The sequence below is a fragment of the Panthera leo genome, chromosome B4, assembly GCF_018350215.1.
Source record: "Panthera leo isolate Ple1 chromosome B4, P.leo_Ple1_pat1.1, whole genome shotgun sequence".
NCBI lineage: Eukaryota > Metazoa > Chordata > Mammalia > Carnivora > Felidae > Panthera > Panthera leo.
The window spans coordinates 3899697-3917654 of NC_056685.1; the positions used below are offsets into that span (position 1 = coordinate 3899697).

The window sequence follows — 17958 nt, forward strand, 5'->3', positions numbered from 1 at the left end:
ACAATCCATTTGATGAAATACATCTGAACCATGTCCAGTTATTGTGCTACTACAAATAAAATTGCTCTGTACTTCTGTATACCATTTTATCTGTTGAAATAAGTTTTAACTTCTCTGGGATATATGCCTGAGTCCATTACTGACTTTTATGTTAATTGCACGTTTAGGCTTATACAACATTGCCAAACGATTCCACCGTGGGTCGTGCCTTTTTCGTTGCTATCAGCAATGTATGAATACTCCTGTTTCTGTACTTCCTTACCAACATTTGGTACTGTCACTATTTTTTCATTGTAGCTGTTCTAATAGGGTTATAGTGATATCTCACTGTGGTCTTCACCGGCTTATTCCTAATGTCTAGGGACAATGAAAATCTTTTCTTGTGCTTATTTGCCATCTCTATATCTTTATCAGCCAAACGTCTCTTCATGTCTTTTGCCCATTTTTGCACTGGGCTGTTTCTTTACTGTTGACTTTTGAGAGTTCTTTATGTACTCTATCAGTCTTTCAGATATACGGCTTACAATCCTTTCTCCAAGGGTTTACCTTGTTTTTGATCCTTTTCACAAGGGCATTCATACAACAAAAGTTCTTCATTTTGATAAAGTCCAATTTATCAGTTTTTCCTTTGAGAATCGTGCTTCTGATGTAAATTATAAGAACTCTTTGGCTAACTTTTGATCCCCAAAATATTCTGCTATATGTGTATTTTTTCTAACAGTTTTATAACTTTACATTTAAGTGCATAATAAATTTTGAGGGTTTATTATTTTTTTTAAGGTATGAGGTTTATGTGGAGGTTCTTTCTTTTTGGCTTATGAATGTTCACTTGTTCCAATACTGAATAGCTTTTGCGCCTTTGTCGAAAATCAGTTAAGCGTTTTTACGTGGGAGGTATTTCTGGGCTCTCTGTCCTGTTCAATGATCTACATACATTCCTCTGCCTATAGCATGCCATTTTGATTACTGTAGCTATACACATAGTAAACCTTTACAGAGGTTAGAATGATCTCTAGAACAACATTCTTCTTGTCAAGATTGTCATAGTTTTTCTAGGACCTGTGTCTTTACATACAAATTTTAGAACAAACTTGTCTTTGTTTGTTTTTTTTTTAATTTTTTTTTTAACATTTATTTATTTTTGAGACAGAGAGAGACAGAGCATGAATGGGGGAGGGTCAGAGAGAGGGAGACACAGAATCTGAAACAGGCTCCGGGCTCTGAGCTGTCAGCACAGGGGCCCGATGCGGGGCTCGAACTCACGGACTGTGAGATCGTGACCCGAGCCGAAGTCGGCGCTCAACCGACTGAGCCACCCAGGCGCCCCCAAACTTGTCTTTGTTTACCAAAACTTTGCCTGGATTTTATAGGAACTGTATTGAATCTATAGCTTAATTTGGGGAAAACACACATCTTTACTATGTTGACTCTTCTGATCCATGAACACGGTATGTCCCCACTTATCTAGGACTTGTTTGATTTAGTTTAGCAGTATTTTGTAATATTCAGCACTCAGAACCTTTTTTAAAAGTATTTCATTTCCTTCGAAGTGATAATAAATGATATCATGTTTTTAATATAATTTTAAATGCATATTCACTGTTAATACATAGAAATGTGATTGATTTTTATGTGTTGACCTTGTGTCTTGCAGATTTGCTAAACTAACTTATTCTAGGATTTGGTTTTTTTTACATTCCTTGGGATTTTCTATATAGATAATCGTGTCATTTGCAAATAAGAACAGTCTTATTTCTTCTTTTCCAATCTATAAGGCTTCTTTGGTTTAATTTTTTTATAAAATGCTCTTTATCAAGTTGTATTCCTTGCCAAGAAATTTATCATGAATGGTAAATGGGTGTATTATTTTGCTAAATGTTTGTCTACATCAATTAATAGAATCAGATCATTTTCTTCTTCAGCCTGTTGATAAGATGGATTGTGTTGTTGAATGTTGAGCAAGTTTTGCATACCGGTAGTAAATTCCACTGGATTATGCTATATAAATATTTCTGCATATCGCTGTATTCTATTTCCAAATATTTTGTTGGGGATTTTTGAGTGTTCATTACAAATATCATTTTTTCACTTTCATTTTTTTAACTCTTTGTCTTGTTTTGGTATCAGGAATATACTAGCTTCAGGAAGTAGGTAGTTAATATTTCCTCTTCCATTTTCTGGAAAAAAAATGTGGAAAATGGGTGCTAATTCCTCAAATGTCAGATAGAATTCTCCAGTGTTTGAAGATTTCTTTCTTCAAAGCTCTTACATTATAAATTCAATTTCTTTGATGATTATAGGTCAATTCACAGTATCCATTTCATCTTCGCTGAGTTTTGATAATTTTGCTTTTTAAAGAATTGTTTCATTTCTTCTAAGTTGTTGAATTTTTGAGCAGAAACTTGCTTGTACTGTTCACTTATTACCCATTAATGGCTTCTCGATCTGAAGTGATAGCACATTATATTCCTGATATTGGCAATTTGTGTCTTCCCTGTTCTTCATTTTAGTCAGTCTTGATAGAAGTTTATTAATTTTATTATTTTTTAAAGAAATGCGTTTTTATTTAATTTTCTCTATGTTATTTTTCCAATTTGATTCCTACCTTTATCTTGATTATATAATACCTTCTGATTGCTTTGTAATTATTTTTGTCTCTATCTTCTAGTTTCTTGGGGTAGGAATTTAGACTATTGATTTGATATTGGTCCTCTTTTCTTTTTTTTAAAGTTTTTATTTAAATTCCATTTAGTTAGCATACAGTATAATATTAGTTTCAGGTGTACCATATAGTAATTCAACACTTCCCTACATCACCAAGCTATGACAAGTGCACTCCTTAACCCCCATTACTTATTTAACCCATAACCCCATCTACCTCCTCTCTGGTAACTATTAGTTTGTTCTCTATACTTAAGAGTCTGCTTCTTGGGTGCCTGGGTGGCTCAGTCAATTAAGTGTCCAACTTTGGCTGAGATCATGATCTCATGGTTTGTGAGTTTGAGCCCCACATAGGGTTCTGTACTGACAGCTTATAGTCCAGAGCCTGCTTCAGATTCTGTGTCTCCTTCTCTCTCTGCTCCTCCCTCCTCTTGTGTTTTCTCTCTCTCAAAAATAAATAAACATAAAAAAAGAGCCTCTTTCTTGGTTTGCTTCTCTCTCTCGTTTTTCCCTTTGCTCATTTATTTGTTTCTTAAATTCCAATTTAAGAATTGGAATTCCATTTAAGAAATTCTTAAATTCCACATATGAGTGAAATCATATGGTATTTTTCTCTGACTTATTTCACTTAGCATAATACTCTCAAACTCCATCCATGTCATTGCAAATGGCAAGATTTCATTCACCTTTATGGCTGAGTAATATTCCGTGTGTGTGTGTGTGTGTGTGTGTGTGTGTACCACATCTTCTTTATCCGTTCATCAGTCAATGGACACTTGGGCTGTTTCATAATTTGGCTACTGCAGATAACGCTGCTATAAATATCAGGGTGCGTGTATCCCTTTGAATTAGTATTTTTGTATTCTTTGAATAAATACCTAGTAGTACAATTGCTGTATAGTAAAGTAGTGCTATTTTTAACATTTTAAAGAAACTCCATATTGTTTTCCACAGTGGCTGCACCAGTTTTCATTCCCACCAACAGTTCAAGAGGGTTCCCCTTCTTCACATGCTTGTCAACACTTGCCATTTCTTGAGTTTTTGATTTTAGCCATTCTGACAGGTGTGAGTGATATCTCATTGCAGTTTTCATTTGCATTTCCCTGATGATGAATGATGTTGAGCATCTTTTCCTGTGTCTGTTGGCCATCTGGATGTCTTATTTGGGAAAATGTCTATTCGTGTGTTATACTCATTTTTAATTGCATTATTTGTTTTTGGGGGTGTCGAATTACATAAATTCTTTATATATCTTGGATACTAACCTTTACTGGACATGTCATTTGCAAATATCTTCTCCCATTCACTAGGTTGCCTTTTAGTTTCGTTGTGAAAAAGCTTTTTATTTTGATATAGTCCCAATAGTACATTTTTGCTCTTATTTCCCTTGCCTCAGAAGACATATGTAGAAAATGCTGCCCTTGCCTCAAGAGACATATGTAGAAAATGCTGCAATGGCCAATGTCAAAGAAGTGCCTGTGTTCTTTTCTAGGATTTTTACAGTTTCAGGTCTCATATTTAGGTCTTTTGTCCATTTTGAATTTATTTTTGTGTATGGTGAAAGAAAGTGGTCCAGTTTCATTCTTTTTCATGTGGCTGTCCAGTTTTCCCAACACCATTTGTTGAAGAGACGATCTTCTTCCCTGCTTTGTCAAAGATTAATTGACCATAGAGTTGTGTGATATCGTTCCTCTTTTCTAATGAAACAATTTAGTGCTATAAATTTTTCTCTTACCACTGCTTTAGCTGCATCCCACACACGTTGATATGTTGTATTTTCATATCTATCCAGGTATAAGCATTTTTAATTTCTTTGTGATTTCCTCTCTGAAATTTTCCTCTGGGAAAAAAGATTTCCCCTTTAATGATTTCTAGCTGGTTCTCCTATGGTCAGAGGAAATTTTCTGTGGGACTTCAATTCTCTTAAATATGTTGAGGTTTGTTTTATAGTCCAAGATATGACTGATTTTGGTAAATGCTCCATAGGCCCTTGAAAAGTGTGTGTATTCTGCTATTTTTGTATGGAGTGATATACATGTCAACTAGATTCTGTTGGTTGGTGTTAGTGCTGTGATGCTGATTTCCTCTCTAATAGTTCTAAAAAGTACAGATAGAGAGGTTTTAAAGTACCAAATATAACTGTGGAATTATTTCTCTTTTCAGCTCTATCAGTTTTTGCTTCTTGTATTTTGAAGTTCTGTTGCTTAGTGCACACACTTAGAATTTCTATGTCTTCCTTCTGAATGAATCCTCTTATCATTATATATTACCTCTCTTTGTCTCTAGTAATTTCCCTGGTTTCAACTTGACTTTTTCAAATCCTAATATAGCCATACCTACTTTTTGTTGATGATGTTTACATGATACATCTTGTTCCATGTTAAACCTACTCATGTCATTAAATTTTAAATGTGCTTCTTCTCACCTCCATATTGTTTTTTTAAATCCACCCCACCGGTATCTATTTTTTGATTAATGTACTTATATGATTTACATTTAAGATAATTATTAATATATTAACATTAATGTCTCTCATTTTATTAATTGTTCCCTGTTAGTTTTTCCTGGTTCTTGTTCCTTTTCTCTACTTTTTTTTTTTAACTTCTTGCAGTTTAACATTTTTTTTTTGGATTCCATCTTGATTTATGGATATTTGAATGTATTTATTTGAATAGTTTTTGTAGTTGGTCATTTCTGTGGTTATTACAATGTACATATTAACATATCACAGCCTTACGGTATCATCAGCTTACTATTTCAAATGAAGTCTGGAGATTTACTTCCATTTAGGTCTTGCCCCATTTTTGAATATCATTATCTTGGGTATCTAGTAGTGAGGTAATTTGTGTTTCAATCATAGAATATAATTTATAAAACTCATGAGAAAAAATATAGTCTATTGTATCTGCTTGTATCTCTCCTCTTAACATGTTCTTTCTTCTTTCCTAATGCTACAGGGTGCTTTATCACATTGTTTTGGATTAAAAAATCTCCTTTAAATAAACTTTATGGGTAAATCTGAGAAATACAAAATCTTTAACTTTCTTTCACCTGAAATGTCTTATTTCTCTTTCATTCTTACATGATAGTTTCAGTGGATATAGAATTTTTGGCTAACAGTTCTTTTGTGTCAGTACTTGACAATTTTTTCCATTTCCTGCTCTATGGTTTTCAGTGAGAAATCCACTGTCATTCAAACTTGTATTTCCTTCCCTATTGTTAATGTGTCATTTCTCTATGACAACTTTCAATATTTCCTCTTTGTCTTTAGTTTTCAGTTTAATTATCATCTAGGCACACATTTCATTGGGTTTATCTTGTTTAGAGTTTGCTCAGCTTCTTCAATCTGCAGGATTGTGTCTTTCACCAAATTTGGGAAGTGTTCAGCCATTATTCCACCATTTTATTTCAGCCCCCCCTTTTTTTTCTCTTATCATACAATCACCGGATCTTTTGCCTAGTCTCTGTTTTGGGGGGAGGGGTTTCCTGTTTATTTTGTCCTTGTTCAAATTAGGTAGATTCTTTTGATCACTTATTGATCAGATCTTACCCACTGTCATCTCCATTCTGTTAAGTATATGCAGCAAAATTTTTTCCCCTGTCATTGCATCTTCTAGTTCTATAATTTCCATTTAGTTATTTTTTCATAGCTTCCATTTCCTTGCTGAAATTCCACTTTTCATCTATTTCAAGAGAATTAGTAATTGATTGTCCAAGCACCTTATGACGGCTGCTTTAAATTCACTGACACATAATACCAATACTTATCTTGGTGTTGGCATCAGGTGCTTACCTTTCTCATTCAAGTCGCATGTTTTCTTGGTTCTTGGAATGATGGGTTATGTTTCGTCGTACCCTGGACATTTTGCCTATTATGTTAGGAAACTCCAGATCCCATTTAAATCTTTTATTTCAGCAAGTGGTTATCCTATTTAAGTTTAGCAACTGGCTCTGACTTGCTTTTGTGGATTGTGGTTGCATTGACAGTTTAATTTTCAGAGCCTTTGTAGTATTCCTTCAGTAAAATTGGTTTATCTGCTATTGCTGTGTTGTTCCTTCAATCCTGGGATCCCATGTCAGTGTGCCTTCCTCTTACATCTTTCAGAACTCCCTTTCATGAACAATTTGTAGGAACTATAGTTGTTCTTCATGGGAAGAATTAAGGCAAAACAAGTCTGTGTCATCTTTTCCAGACTAAAAGTCTTGGTTGTTTGTTTTTAAAGGATAATCTACAGTTTGTATGGCTTGAGAAAAATCAAACATCTACTGATGTTATTTCATGCACTACCAGAAAATCCTGAAGAACTGTGGTCTCAGCACTTAACATATATAATAAACTGTGATGCTCCTTTTCAAAACCCAAGTCTTTTTTAATTTATTTTTGAGAGAGAGAGAGACGGAGTGTGAGCAGAGGATGGACTGAGAGAGAGGGAGACACAGAATCCGAAGCAGCCTCCAGGCTCCGAGCCATCAGCACAGAGCCCCACGTGGGGATCGAATTCACGAACTGTGAGATCATGAACTGAGTCAAAGTCGGATGCTCGACTGACTGAGTCACCTAGGCACCCCTCAAAACCCGATGTCTTAACTCCTGAAGTTTTTTCTTCTATTTTACACAACTTACTTTTTACTTGAGTGCTGAACATAATGCACATAAAATACAAAAGAAATTGAAATTAGTTCATTTTGTTGTTGGGGCTCCTTTTCATACTCTTCTTCATACATTAAATACAATACTGAATCCCATATAAATGGCAACGCCCTGGATTACTGGTTCTCGAGGTGTGCTTCCTGGATCAGCAGTGTCTGTTATTTCCCAGATACTGGTTACAAATTAAAATTCTCAGTCCCTATCCCACACTTACTGGATCAGAAATGGGCCTGATGCATGGCCCACCAATCAATGTTTGTTTGTTTTTAGTTTTTTTAACGTTCACTTATTGTTGAGAGACAGAGAGAAACAGAGTGTGAGTAGTGGAAGAGCAGAGAGAGAGGGAGACAGAATCCGAAGCAGGCTCCCAGCTCTGCACTGACAGGCTAACAGCAGAAAGCCTGATGAGGGGCTTGAACCCACAAACCACGAGATCGTGACCTGAGCCAAAGTCGGACGCCCAACCAACTGAGCCACCCAGGCCCCCACCAATCCATGTTTTAACAGTGCCTCCAGTTGACTCTGGTGCCGCAAAAGGTTGAGAAGCATTGCTCTAGATAACATTCAAATCTTATTTTCAAATGTAGATGTGTGTGTGTGTTCATTTACTGAGCATTTATCGAGGACTATTATGGACAGAACATTGTTCTAGACCCGATATTATCATAAAGAAGAGAGACGCAGGGGTGCCTGGCTGGCTCAGTCGGTTGAGTGTCTGACTTCGCTCAGGTCATGATTTTGTGGTTCCTGAGTTCGAGCCCCACGTCAGGCTCTGTGCTGACAGCTCGGAGCCTGGAGCCTGCCTCGGATTCTGTGTTTCCAACTCTCTCTGTCCCTCTTTTGCTCTCTGTCTCTCTCAAAAATAAACATTTTTTAAAATTAAAAAAAAAAAGAAGACAGATGCAATTTCTGTTCTCATAACTGTGTGTGGTATGCAGACTTGTAACTTTTTTTTTGTATTGACAGATACAACTGGGTTACAATTTAGGTATTTGTACTGAGTGTTCAAAAGCGTTTTAAAATCTAAGATGGATTCTGTATAAAATACACAATTTTAAGAAAACTATTGTTACTTGAAAATGAACATATTATGGTAGAAATAATTCTCAAATTTCATGTAATTATACTTATTTTGTTCAAACTCATATTAATATGACACAGTTGCTATCACGGCTCATGACTGCTTACAAAATACTGTCTGTAATCATATTGTTCAAAAACTTTAAATAAAATTATAAAACATGATTGTTATCAACAAATAAGTTTTAGAAGAATGATTTATTTTCATTTTATTTTATCATAAGTGTACTCTTTAATCCTCATTCCTTATGTCACCCATTCCCCAGCCCACCTCTCCCCTACTAACCATGAGTTTGTTCTCTATAATTAAGAACCCGCTTCTTGATTTCCCTCTTTTTCTCCTTTTCTCATGTGTTTCTTAAATTCCACATGAGTGAAATCCTATGCTATTTGTCTTTTTCTGTCTGACTTCTTACACTTAGCATTATACTCTCTAGCTCATGTTTTTGCAAAAGGTAAGATTTATTTTTTATGGATGTATAATATCCCTGTATATATATATCCTCCTATATATATCCCCCTATATATTTATCCCTCTCTCTATATATCCCTATATATATCCCTCTCTATATAGGGATATATATAGAGAGGGATATATAGAGAGAGGGATATATATATAGGGGGATATATATATATATATATATATATGGATATATATATATAGGGATATATATATAGGGGGATATATATATAGGGGGATATATATATATATAGGGATATATATATAGGGGGATATATATATAGGGGGATATATACATAGGGGGATATATACATATATATATATATATATATATATATATATATGTATATATCCTTCACCTCTTCTTTATACATTCATCAAATGATATAAACACTCGGGCTGCTTCCATAGTTTGGCTGTTATAAATAATGCTCCAGTAAACACATGGATGCATATATCCCTTTGAATTAGTGTTTTTCTATTCTTTGGGTAACTACCCAGTAGTGCAATTACTGGATCATAGGGTAGTTCTATTTTTAACTTTTTGAGGAATCTCCATACTGTTTTCCACAGTGGCTGCACCAGTTTTCACTCCTTCCAACAATGCAGGAGGACTTGTTTTTTCCTACATCCTCACTGACACCTGTTGTTTCTTGTGTTTTTGATTGTAGCCATTCTGACAGGTATTAGGTGATAACGCATCGCAGCTTTGATTTGCATTTCCCTGATAATGAGTGATGTTGAGCATCTTTTCATGTGTCTTTATCTGTATGTCTTATCTGGAGAAATGACTGTTGCTGTCTTCTGCCCACTTTTTAATTGGTTTATTTGGATTTTGTCTGTTGCGTTGTATCCATTCTCTAGATATTTTAGATACTAACCTTTTACCAGATATGTCATTTGTAAGTATCTTCTCCCATTCAGCAGGTTGTCTTTCAGTTTTGTTGGTTGTTTCCTTCACTGTGCAGAAGCTTTTTATTTTGATGTGGTCCCAAGAGTTTATTTTTGCTTTTATTTCCCTTGCCTCAGGAGACATATCTAAAAAGAAGTTGTTATGGCTAATGTCAAAGAAGTTACTGTGTTTTTTTCTAGGATTTTTATAGTTTCAGGTCTCCTATGTAGGTCTTTAATCCATTTTGAATTTATTTTTGTGAAAGAAAATGGTTCAGTTTCATTCTTTTGCATGTGGCTATCCAGTTTTTCCAACACCATTTGTTAAAGGGACTATTTTTCCCCAATGGATATTCATTCCTACTGTGTTAAAGATTAATTGACCATATAATTGTAAGTTTATTTCGGGGTTTTCTGTTTTACTGATCTATGTTTCTATTTTTATGCCAATACTATACTGTTTTAACTACTATAATTTTGTAATATAACTTGAATCTGGAATTGTGATACCTCCTGTTTTGTTTTTCTTTTTCCAGACTGCTTGGGTTATTCAAGATCTTTGTGGTTCCATACAAATTTTAGGTTTGTTTGTTATAATTCTGTGAAAAATGTTGTTGGTATTTTGATAGGGATTTGCATTAAAATGATAAAACACGATGTTATCGACAAAAATATTTTAAAAGAATGATTTCTACAAGATTCTTTGCATCTACTTATACTTACATCGACCATAACATAAATTTAGTGAGTTCTGTTAGCACGATTTGGAATTTTTTTTTTTTTTTTTTAGAGACATGGCTACTGTGATGGAAAACTGTCACTCCTTAACATGTCAGCCGTGTAGCCTAAGAGTTGCAGTGTGCAGGGGCACCCTGGTGGCTCACTCAGTTAAGCGACTGACTCTTGATTTTGGCTCAGATCATGATCTCATGGTTTGTGAGACTGAGCCCCACATTGGGCTCTGCACTGACCACATGGGGCCTGCCTGGTATTCTCTCTCTCTGACCCTACCCCCCCCCCAAAATAAATAAACTTTTACAAAATACAGTTGCATTGTGCATACTTTTCACCCACAATGGTGCAGGGACTAAACAGAAAAGGAAACTGGTGGAAGCTGAAACAACATTGATAATTAATATATTTTACATACACAATATACTTTTCCTTAATGGAGGATAGATTTGAAAGACCCAATAGGAAACATAAGAAAGAAACTGGAAATACTTGTTGGCAAGCAGGATGCCAAACAAGTGGAAAATTGATAACATTTCTCTATGGAGTTATACTTTCTATTTTTCAGCTTGCTTTCTAATCTTATATACTAAGAGGAAAAGAGACACTGTGTAGTTTTTTACAAAATAAACCTGTAATTATTTAAGGATTAGAGTCCACCAACCTTACTGGTTGAAGGCCGGGGAAGCGAGCTGGGGGGTCTGGGCCAAAAGGGCAGCGTGACCGGTGTGGGTAACAGTGGGAGAGAGCCAGTGTGGTGCGGATTCTCATAAATTCTTGTTTGATTGTGTTGCTCTTGAGGAGCCTTTGAGACATCTGAGTGGAGATGTCAAGTAAGCATTTTGATCTATGATACGGCCCTCAGCAGAGGAGTCCGGGGCAGGGAGCGTTAACATGCTGAGGGTAATTGAAACCAGAGGCTGGAAAGAAACATCCGGGGAGAGAATGTAGGGAGGCAAAAGAGGAGGACTTGGAAAGTCTTACAGAACTTCATCATGTCTTAGTCAGGAGGCTGGCAAGGAGCCAGAAAGGAATATAAACAGGGACTTGCGATGGGATGCCAATCAGGAGAGTGTGAAATTACAGAAGCTGAGCATGAGAACTGTTTGAAAGACACTACAAATGAGAGAGTGTTTTAATACTGCTGGAAGAGCTGGCTGAAAAAGCCTCATTCCCTCTGTCCTTTTGAAAAAAACAATTCTCAGTACAGAGACCAGATTAGAGTATATTGAAGGTGACTGGAGAGTGAAGAAGTGGAGTGAGAATAGACAAAGCTTTCAAGGAATTTGACTCTGGAGACAAGGGAAAGAGGAGAATTCCATCTGAAGATGCTGTGGGTTAAAAGGGGCTTCACTTTTTAAAAAAGGCATACTGCTTCTTGAGTATGCTTATTAACAGATAGCAGATAACTAGAAAGTTTGGAAGACGGAGGGGATGCACAAAGGACAGTGGGGGAAAAGCAGATTCAGGGGGAGGGCTCTGATTTAGGCACTAAAGTGTACACCCACCTCTTTCGTGCAAACTGGAAAGCGGGAAGTATAGACACCAATGCAAGCATTCCGTAGACTTCAAAGGACGCAGTGAGTTTCACTGGCTGATGTGCTCGATGTTTTCTTTTTCTGAAAAATTAAGATGAGATCATCTGTTGAGTTTGTATTTTTGTCGGGAGATAGTTGGAAAACAGTGCAGAAACATTAAAAAGTAATTTTGGAGTCAGGGAGAGTGATTTGCCTGAGGAAGTAGAGTATGAGTGCCTGGCAGTGGCATGAGTCCAGCCACATTAAAAAAAAAGAGTATGTTACAAATACGTGTGTATAATACGTACATATTTATGTATATATGCACATGCATAGATACACACACGAGTACACACATAAATATGATGCGGCCTAGAGGGTAATATCTATATATTATCTCTGTGTAGATAGGCGCAGAGAAAGGTCTATAAGCATTTGAACGTAAAGAATTGGTCACTGATATCATATATTTACATATCTGATACTCATGCATATAGTACCGCCTTCTACGATGTATCAGCATATCCATCTATGTGATAAAATTTAAGGTGGATTTCAGTTTATTTCTTGTACTTTTATTCATTTTTGCACATGATGAATGAGCATGTACTGTCTTTGCACTAAGGCAAACCAACAGGAAAATTATTCTGTAAGTTAAATTGACTGTTATCTGTAAAAGAATTGACTGTAATACCTAATTATATATCTGCACCTTGTAGTACTTACTCAACTCTAAATAATTCTGAGGTGCAATGTTTCAATAAGCTCCAACCTCAATTAGGAGTTATGACCAGAAAACACAGTGATATAGCTCCTATTTTATGAAGGTGTGTTTTCCTACAGTTTCCTTTTTATGTTACTAACACCAAAAATTATTGAACCAATTATATAGCTTTTTTATGCTTCAGCAAAGTACAGAGCCAGTTAATTAATATCCACAGGATTCTCTGGCTCCATTACCATAGTGAATGGACAAGGAACTAATTCTGGGATTTAACATTAGGTATTACTCAAGAAAAAATTCTCTGATATGTAATAAGTCTGGAAAGCTGTTGATGAAATGGAGTTGAACATCAGGTTTAGGTCTCCTCGCTTTTATTTTTACTTCAGGAGTTTTCAGACCCTTTAAAGTTTCCTCTAAGGTAGAGTTTGCAGTGTTTATCAGTATTTACTTTCTCAGAAAATCAGCATGTGCCAGTGTGTGTGTGTGTGTGTGTGTGTGTGTGCATGCATGTGTGCTTATGTGTGTATGAGATGCACCTGCAAGTGTCTCATGGAAAATATTTTGCAAAATGAGGGATACTGTTTGACATGCCACATCTTAGTTCTTAGATTTCCCTAAATTTATTCAATTTCAGATATTTTAAATTTACATTATTTTGCTTACTTATCCAGAAGATGGCTTAAAATTTTAAACAAAGGAGAATCAACAAACAACCTTTGAGTCATAAGATAGCACTTTTCTTCTTACCAGTCACCTGCATTATTATAACAAGACTTCCAAAAATAACATTGTCTTTCAGTTTTCAATCTCCATGCTAAAATTGAATTATAATATTGAATTATACATAAAATATATAAAACTATATATAATCATATATAAAACAAATTATATATCTTAATTGTCAGATTGGCCAAAAACAAAATTTTCAAATTAATTAGAAAACACTAGTAACATGACTTCACAGAGATGTGGAATTCAAGGATTTTCTACCATTTTAAATTTGTGAGCACCTTGATTACTTAAAAAATAATTAATAAGAATTAAAATATTGTAAGTTGTAGTCCATTGTTTAATCCCTTTAAATTAAGTGTGTAACAGTGGGTAATCAAACGATTTGCACTGAATTAATAAGAGGAAACCAAAGCATTTAAATAAGAAAGAATGGATCTAGGGGCGCCTGGGTGGCGCAGTCGGTTAAGCGTCCGACTTCAGCCAGGTCACGATCTCGCGGTCCGTGAGTTCGAGCCCCGCGTCAGGCTCTGGGCTGATGGCTCGGAGCCTGGAGCCTGTTTCCGATTCTGTGTCTCCCTCTCTCTCTGCCCCTCCCCCGTTCATGCTCTGTCTCTCTCTGTCCCAAAAATAAATAAAAAAAAAAAAAAAAAAAAAAAAATGTTGAATGGATCTATAATAGTAATAATACCTGAGAACTAATGACATTCCCGTTAGCCATCATTTTATACACACACACACACACACACACACACACACACACACACACACACAAACACGTATCCTATGTGGTGCTCAACGGGGTCCAATATTTTAAGTGATTTTCAAATGCTCTGTATTTGGTAAAATAAAACAAGCTTTAGCAAATCAAATTTCCTTGAATTTTATATTTATTTATTGGAAAACTCAGTCCATGTGTTTCTGATTCTTTAACCTTTAAACTCATCAAAACATTTATTTTGGAAATGATACTTACACTAAGTTCCCCATCCAAAAATGTGGGGGTAGCTTTTACTCTGAGGAAATTATTCAGAAAAAATGGTTCAAGATAAATTTGGGTTTTCAAACCAGTAAAGTTTAAATAGTGAATTATTCTAGCCAAATTTTCCCCTAATATTTACAATTATAAATTATACTCTGTATTACAAAAGTATATAGGTTCACTTTTCCTGTTCCTGTAGACAGTCTTTCAATTTATTTGTTGTGTCTAAGAACATATCTTTAAAAAAAGTTTTTTTAATGTTTTTATTTATTTTTGAGAGAGAGAGAGACACAGCGTGAGCAGGGGAGGGGCAGAGAGAGGGAGACACAGAATCTGAAGCAGGCTTCAAGCTCTGAGCTGTCAGCACAGAGTCCGACGTGGGGCTCAAACCCATGAACCTCAAGATCATGACCTGAGCCAAAGTCAAAAGTTTAACCAAATGAGCTACCCAGGTGCCCCTGTAATATATTAATTCTTGAGCAATGCTGTTGCTTGAAATTTCTCATAGCCAGACCAATTGGAACTACATCCATGACTAAAATTCTGAGATTAACAAATGTTTGCTTAGTAATATATTTTAACATACGGTGTTTTATTAGTTTCAGGTGTACAATATGGTGATTCAACACTTCCATACATCACTCAGTGGTTATCCTTAATCCCTATCATCTATTTCACCCTTTCTCCCACCCACCTCCTCTCTGTAAAGCATCAGTCTATTCTCTATAGTTAAGAGTAGGTTTCTTGATCTCTTCTTCTCCCTTTGCTCATTTATTTTGTTCCTTAAATTCCACATATGATTGAGATCATATGGTATTTGTCTTTCTTTGACTTATTTCACTCAGCATTACACTGTCTAGCTCCATCCATGTTGTTGTAAATGGCAAGATTTCATTATTTTTTATGGCTGAGTAATATTCCATTATATATATACACATATATACACAAATGATGAACACTTGGGCTGCTTCCACACTTTGGCTATTGTAAAGAATGCTGCTATAGACATAGTGGTGTATGTATCCCTTTGAGTTACTAGTTTTGTATTCTGCTGGGTAGATATCGAAAAGTTCTATAACTAGATTATAGAATATTTCTATTTCCAATTTTTTGAGGAAACTCCATACTCTTTTCCACAGGAGCTGCATCCATTTGCATTCCCACTAACAGTACAAGAGGGTTTCCCATTCTCCAAATCCTCGCTAACACCTGTTGTTTCTTGTGTTTTTTTAATTTGAGCCATTCTGACAGATGTGAGTGATATCTCACTGCAGTTTTGATTTGCATTTCCCTGATGATGAGTGATGTTGAGCATCTTTTCATGTGTCTGTTGGCCATCTGGATATCTTCTTTGTAAAAATGTCTACTCATGTATTCTGCCTATTTATTAATTGGATTATTTAGTTTTGGGGTGTCGAGTTTTATAAGTTCTTCACATATTTTAGATACTAACCCTTTATCAGGTATGTCATTTGCAAACATCTTATCCCACTCGGTAGATTGCCTTTTAGTTCTGTTGATTGTTTCCTTCATTGTGCAAAAGGTTTTTATTTTGATGAAGTCCCAATAGCTTATGTTTGCTTTTGTTTCCCTTGCCCTAGGAGACATATCTAGAAAACAGTTACAACAGTCAATGTTAAGTAAATTACTACCTGTGTTCTCTTCTAAGATTTTTATGGTTTCACATCTCTCATTTAGGTCTTTAATCCATTTTGAATTAATTTTTGTGTATGGTGAAAGAAAGTGGTCCAGTCACATTATTTTGCATGTGGCTGTCCAGTTTTCCCAACACCATTTGTTGAAGACTATCTTTTTCCCATTGTATATTCTTTCCTGCCTTATCAAAGATTAATTGACTATATAGTTGTGGGTTTATTTCTGGGTTTTCTCTTCTGTTGGTCTATGTGTCTATTTTTGTGTCAGTACCATACTGTTTTGATTACTATAGCTTTGTGTTATACTTGAAGTCCAGAATTGTGATGACTCCAGTTTAGTTTCGCTTCTCTTTTTCAAGATTGCTTTGGCTTTTGGGGTCTTCTGTGATTCCATACAAATTTTAGGATTGTTTGTTATAATTCTGTGAAAAATTCTATTGGTATGAAAAAAAGTTTTTTTAATGTTTCTTCATTTTAGAGACAGAGACAGAGTGTGAGCAGGGAAGGGGCAAAGGGAGAGGGAAACACAGAATCCAAAGCAGACTCTAGGCTCTGAGCTGTGAGCACAGAGTGTGACACAGGCTTAACTTAGCCACCCAGGCTCCCCAAATGTTGATATTTTTATAGTGATTGCATTAAATGTGTAGATTGCTTTTGGTAGTATATTTTTTTTAAATTTTGTTCTTCCAATCCATGAGCATGGAATGTCTTTCCTTTTTTGTGTGTCATCTTCAATTTCCTTCATCAACCTTTTATAGTTTTCAGAGTATAGGTCTTTCACATCTTTGGTTAGGTTTATTCCTAGTAATCATTTTATTTTTGGTGCAACTGTGAAAGGGACTGTTTCTTTAGTTTCTCTTTCTGCTGCCTCATTATTGGCATATAGAAATGGAACAGTTTTCTATACGTTGATTTTGTGTCTTCTGACTTTACTGAATTTGTTTATCAATTCTAGCAGTTTTTTTTTTTTGGTGTAATCCTCAGTGTTTTGTACATATAGAATCATGTCATCTGCAAATAGTGAAAATTCTACTTCTTCCTTACCAATTTGGATGCCTTTTGTTTCTTTTTGTTTTCTGATTACTGTGGCTAGGACTTCCACTGCCATGTTGAATAAAAGTGGTGAGAATGGATATTCTCATCTTGTTCCTGACTTTAGAGGAACAGGTCTCAGTTTTTTTCCCATTAAGGATGATGTTAGCTGCAGGATTTTCATCTATGACTTTTATTATGGTGAAATACGTTCCCTCTACACCTACTTTGTTGAGGGTTCTGTCATGAATGGATGTACTTTGTCAAACGCTTTTTCTCCATCTACTGAAATGATCATATGGTTGTTATGCTTTCTTTCATTGATGTGACGTATCATGTTGATTGATTTGTGAATACTGAATCTTCATTGCAACCCAGGAATAAATCCCACTTGATCATGGTGAATGATTTTTTTCAATGTATTGTTGGACTAGGTTTGCTAGTCTTTCATTGAGGATCTTTGTGTCTGTGTTCATCAGGGATATTGGTCTGCTGTTCTCTTTTTTAGTGATGTCATTATCTGGTTTTGGTATCAGGGTAATGCTGGCCTCATAGAATGAATTTGGAAGTTTCCCTTCCTCTTGTATTTTTTGGAATAGTTTGAGAAGAATAGGTATTAATTCTTCTTTAAATGTTTTGTAGAATTCACCTGTAAATCATTAAGTCTTAGACTTTTGTTTGTTGTTTTTTTGATCACAGATTCAAGTTCTTTGCTGGTTATGAATGTGTTCAAATCTTCTATTTCTTCCTGTTTCAGTTTTGGTAGTTTATATTTTTCTAGGAATATATCCATTTCTTCTAGGTTGTCCATTTTGATGGCCTTTTTTCATAATATTTTCTCATA

At 35.4% G+C, this 17958-nt stretch overlaps 1 protein-coding gene across 1 annotated transcript in view; it reads right to left on the minus strand.

Annotated features, from left to right (window-relative positions):
• The window catches only part of LOC122224086, a 191117-nt gene that overhangs the window by 143178 nt on the left and 29981 nt on the right, over window positions 1-17958 (minus strand). Inside the window, exon 3 of the mRNA XM_042945447.1 lies at window positions 11984-12094. Within this exon, the coding sequence (XP_042801381.1) occupies window positions 11984-12094 (111 nt within the window). The remainder of the gene's footprint in view (window positions 1-11983; window positions 12095-17958) is intronic.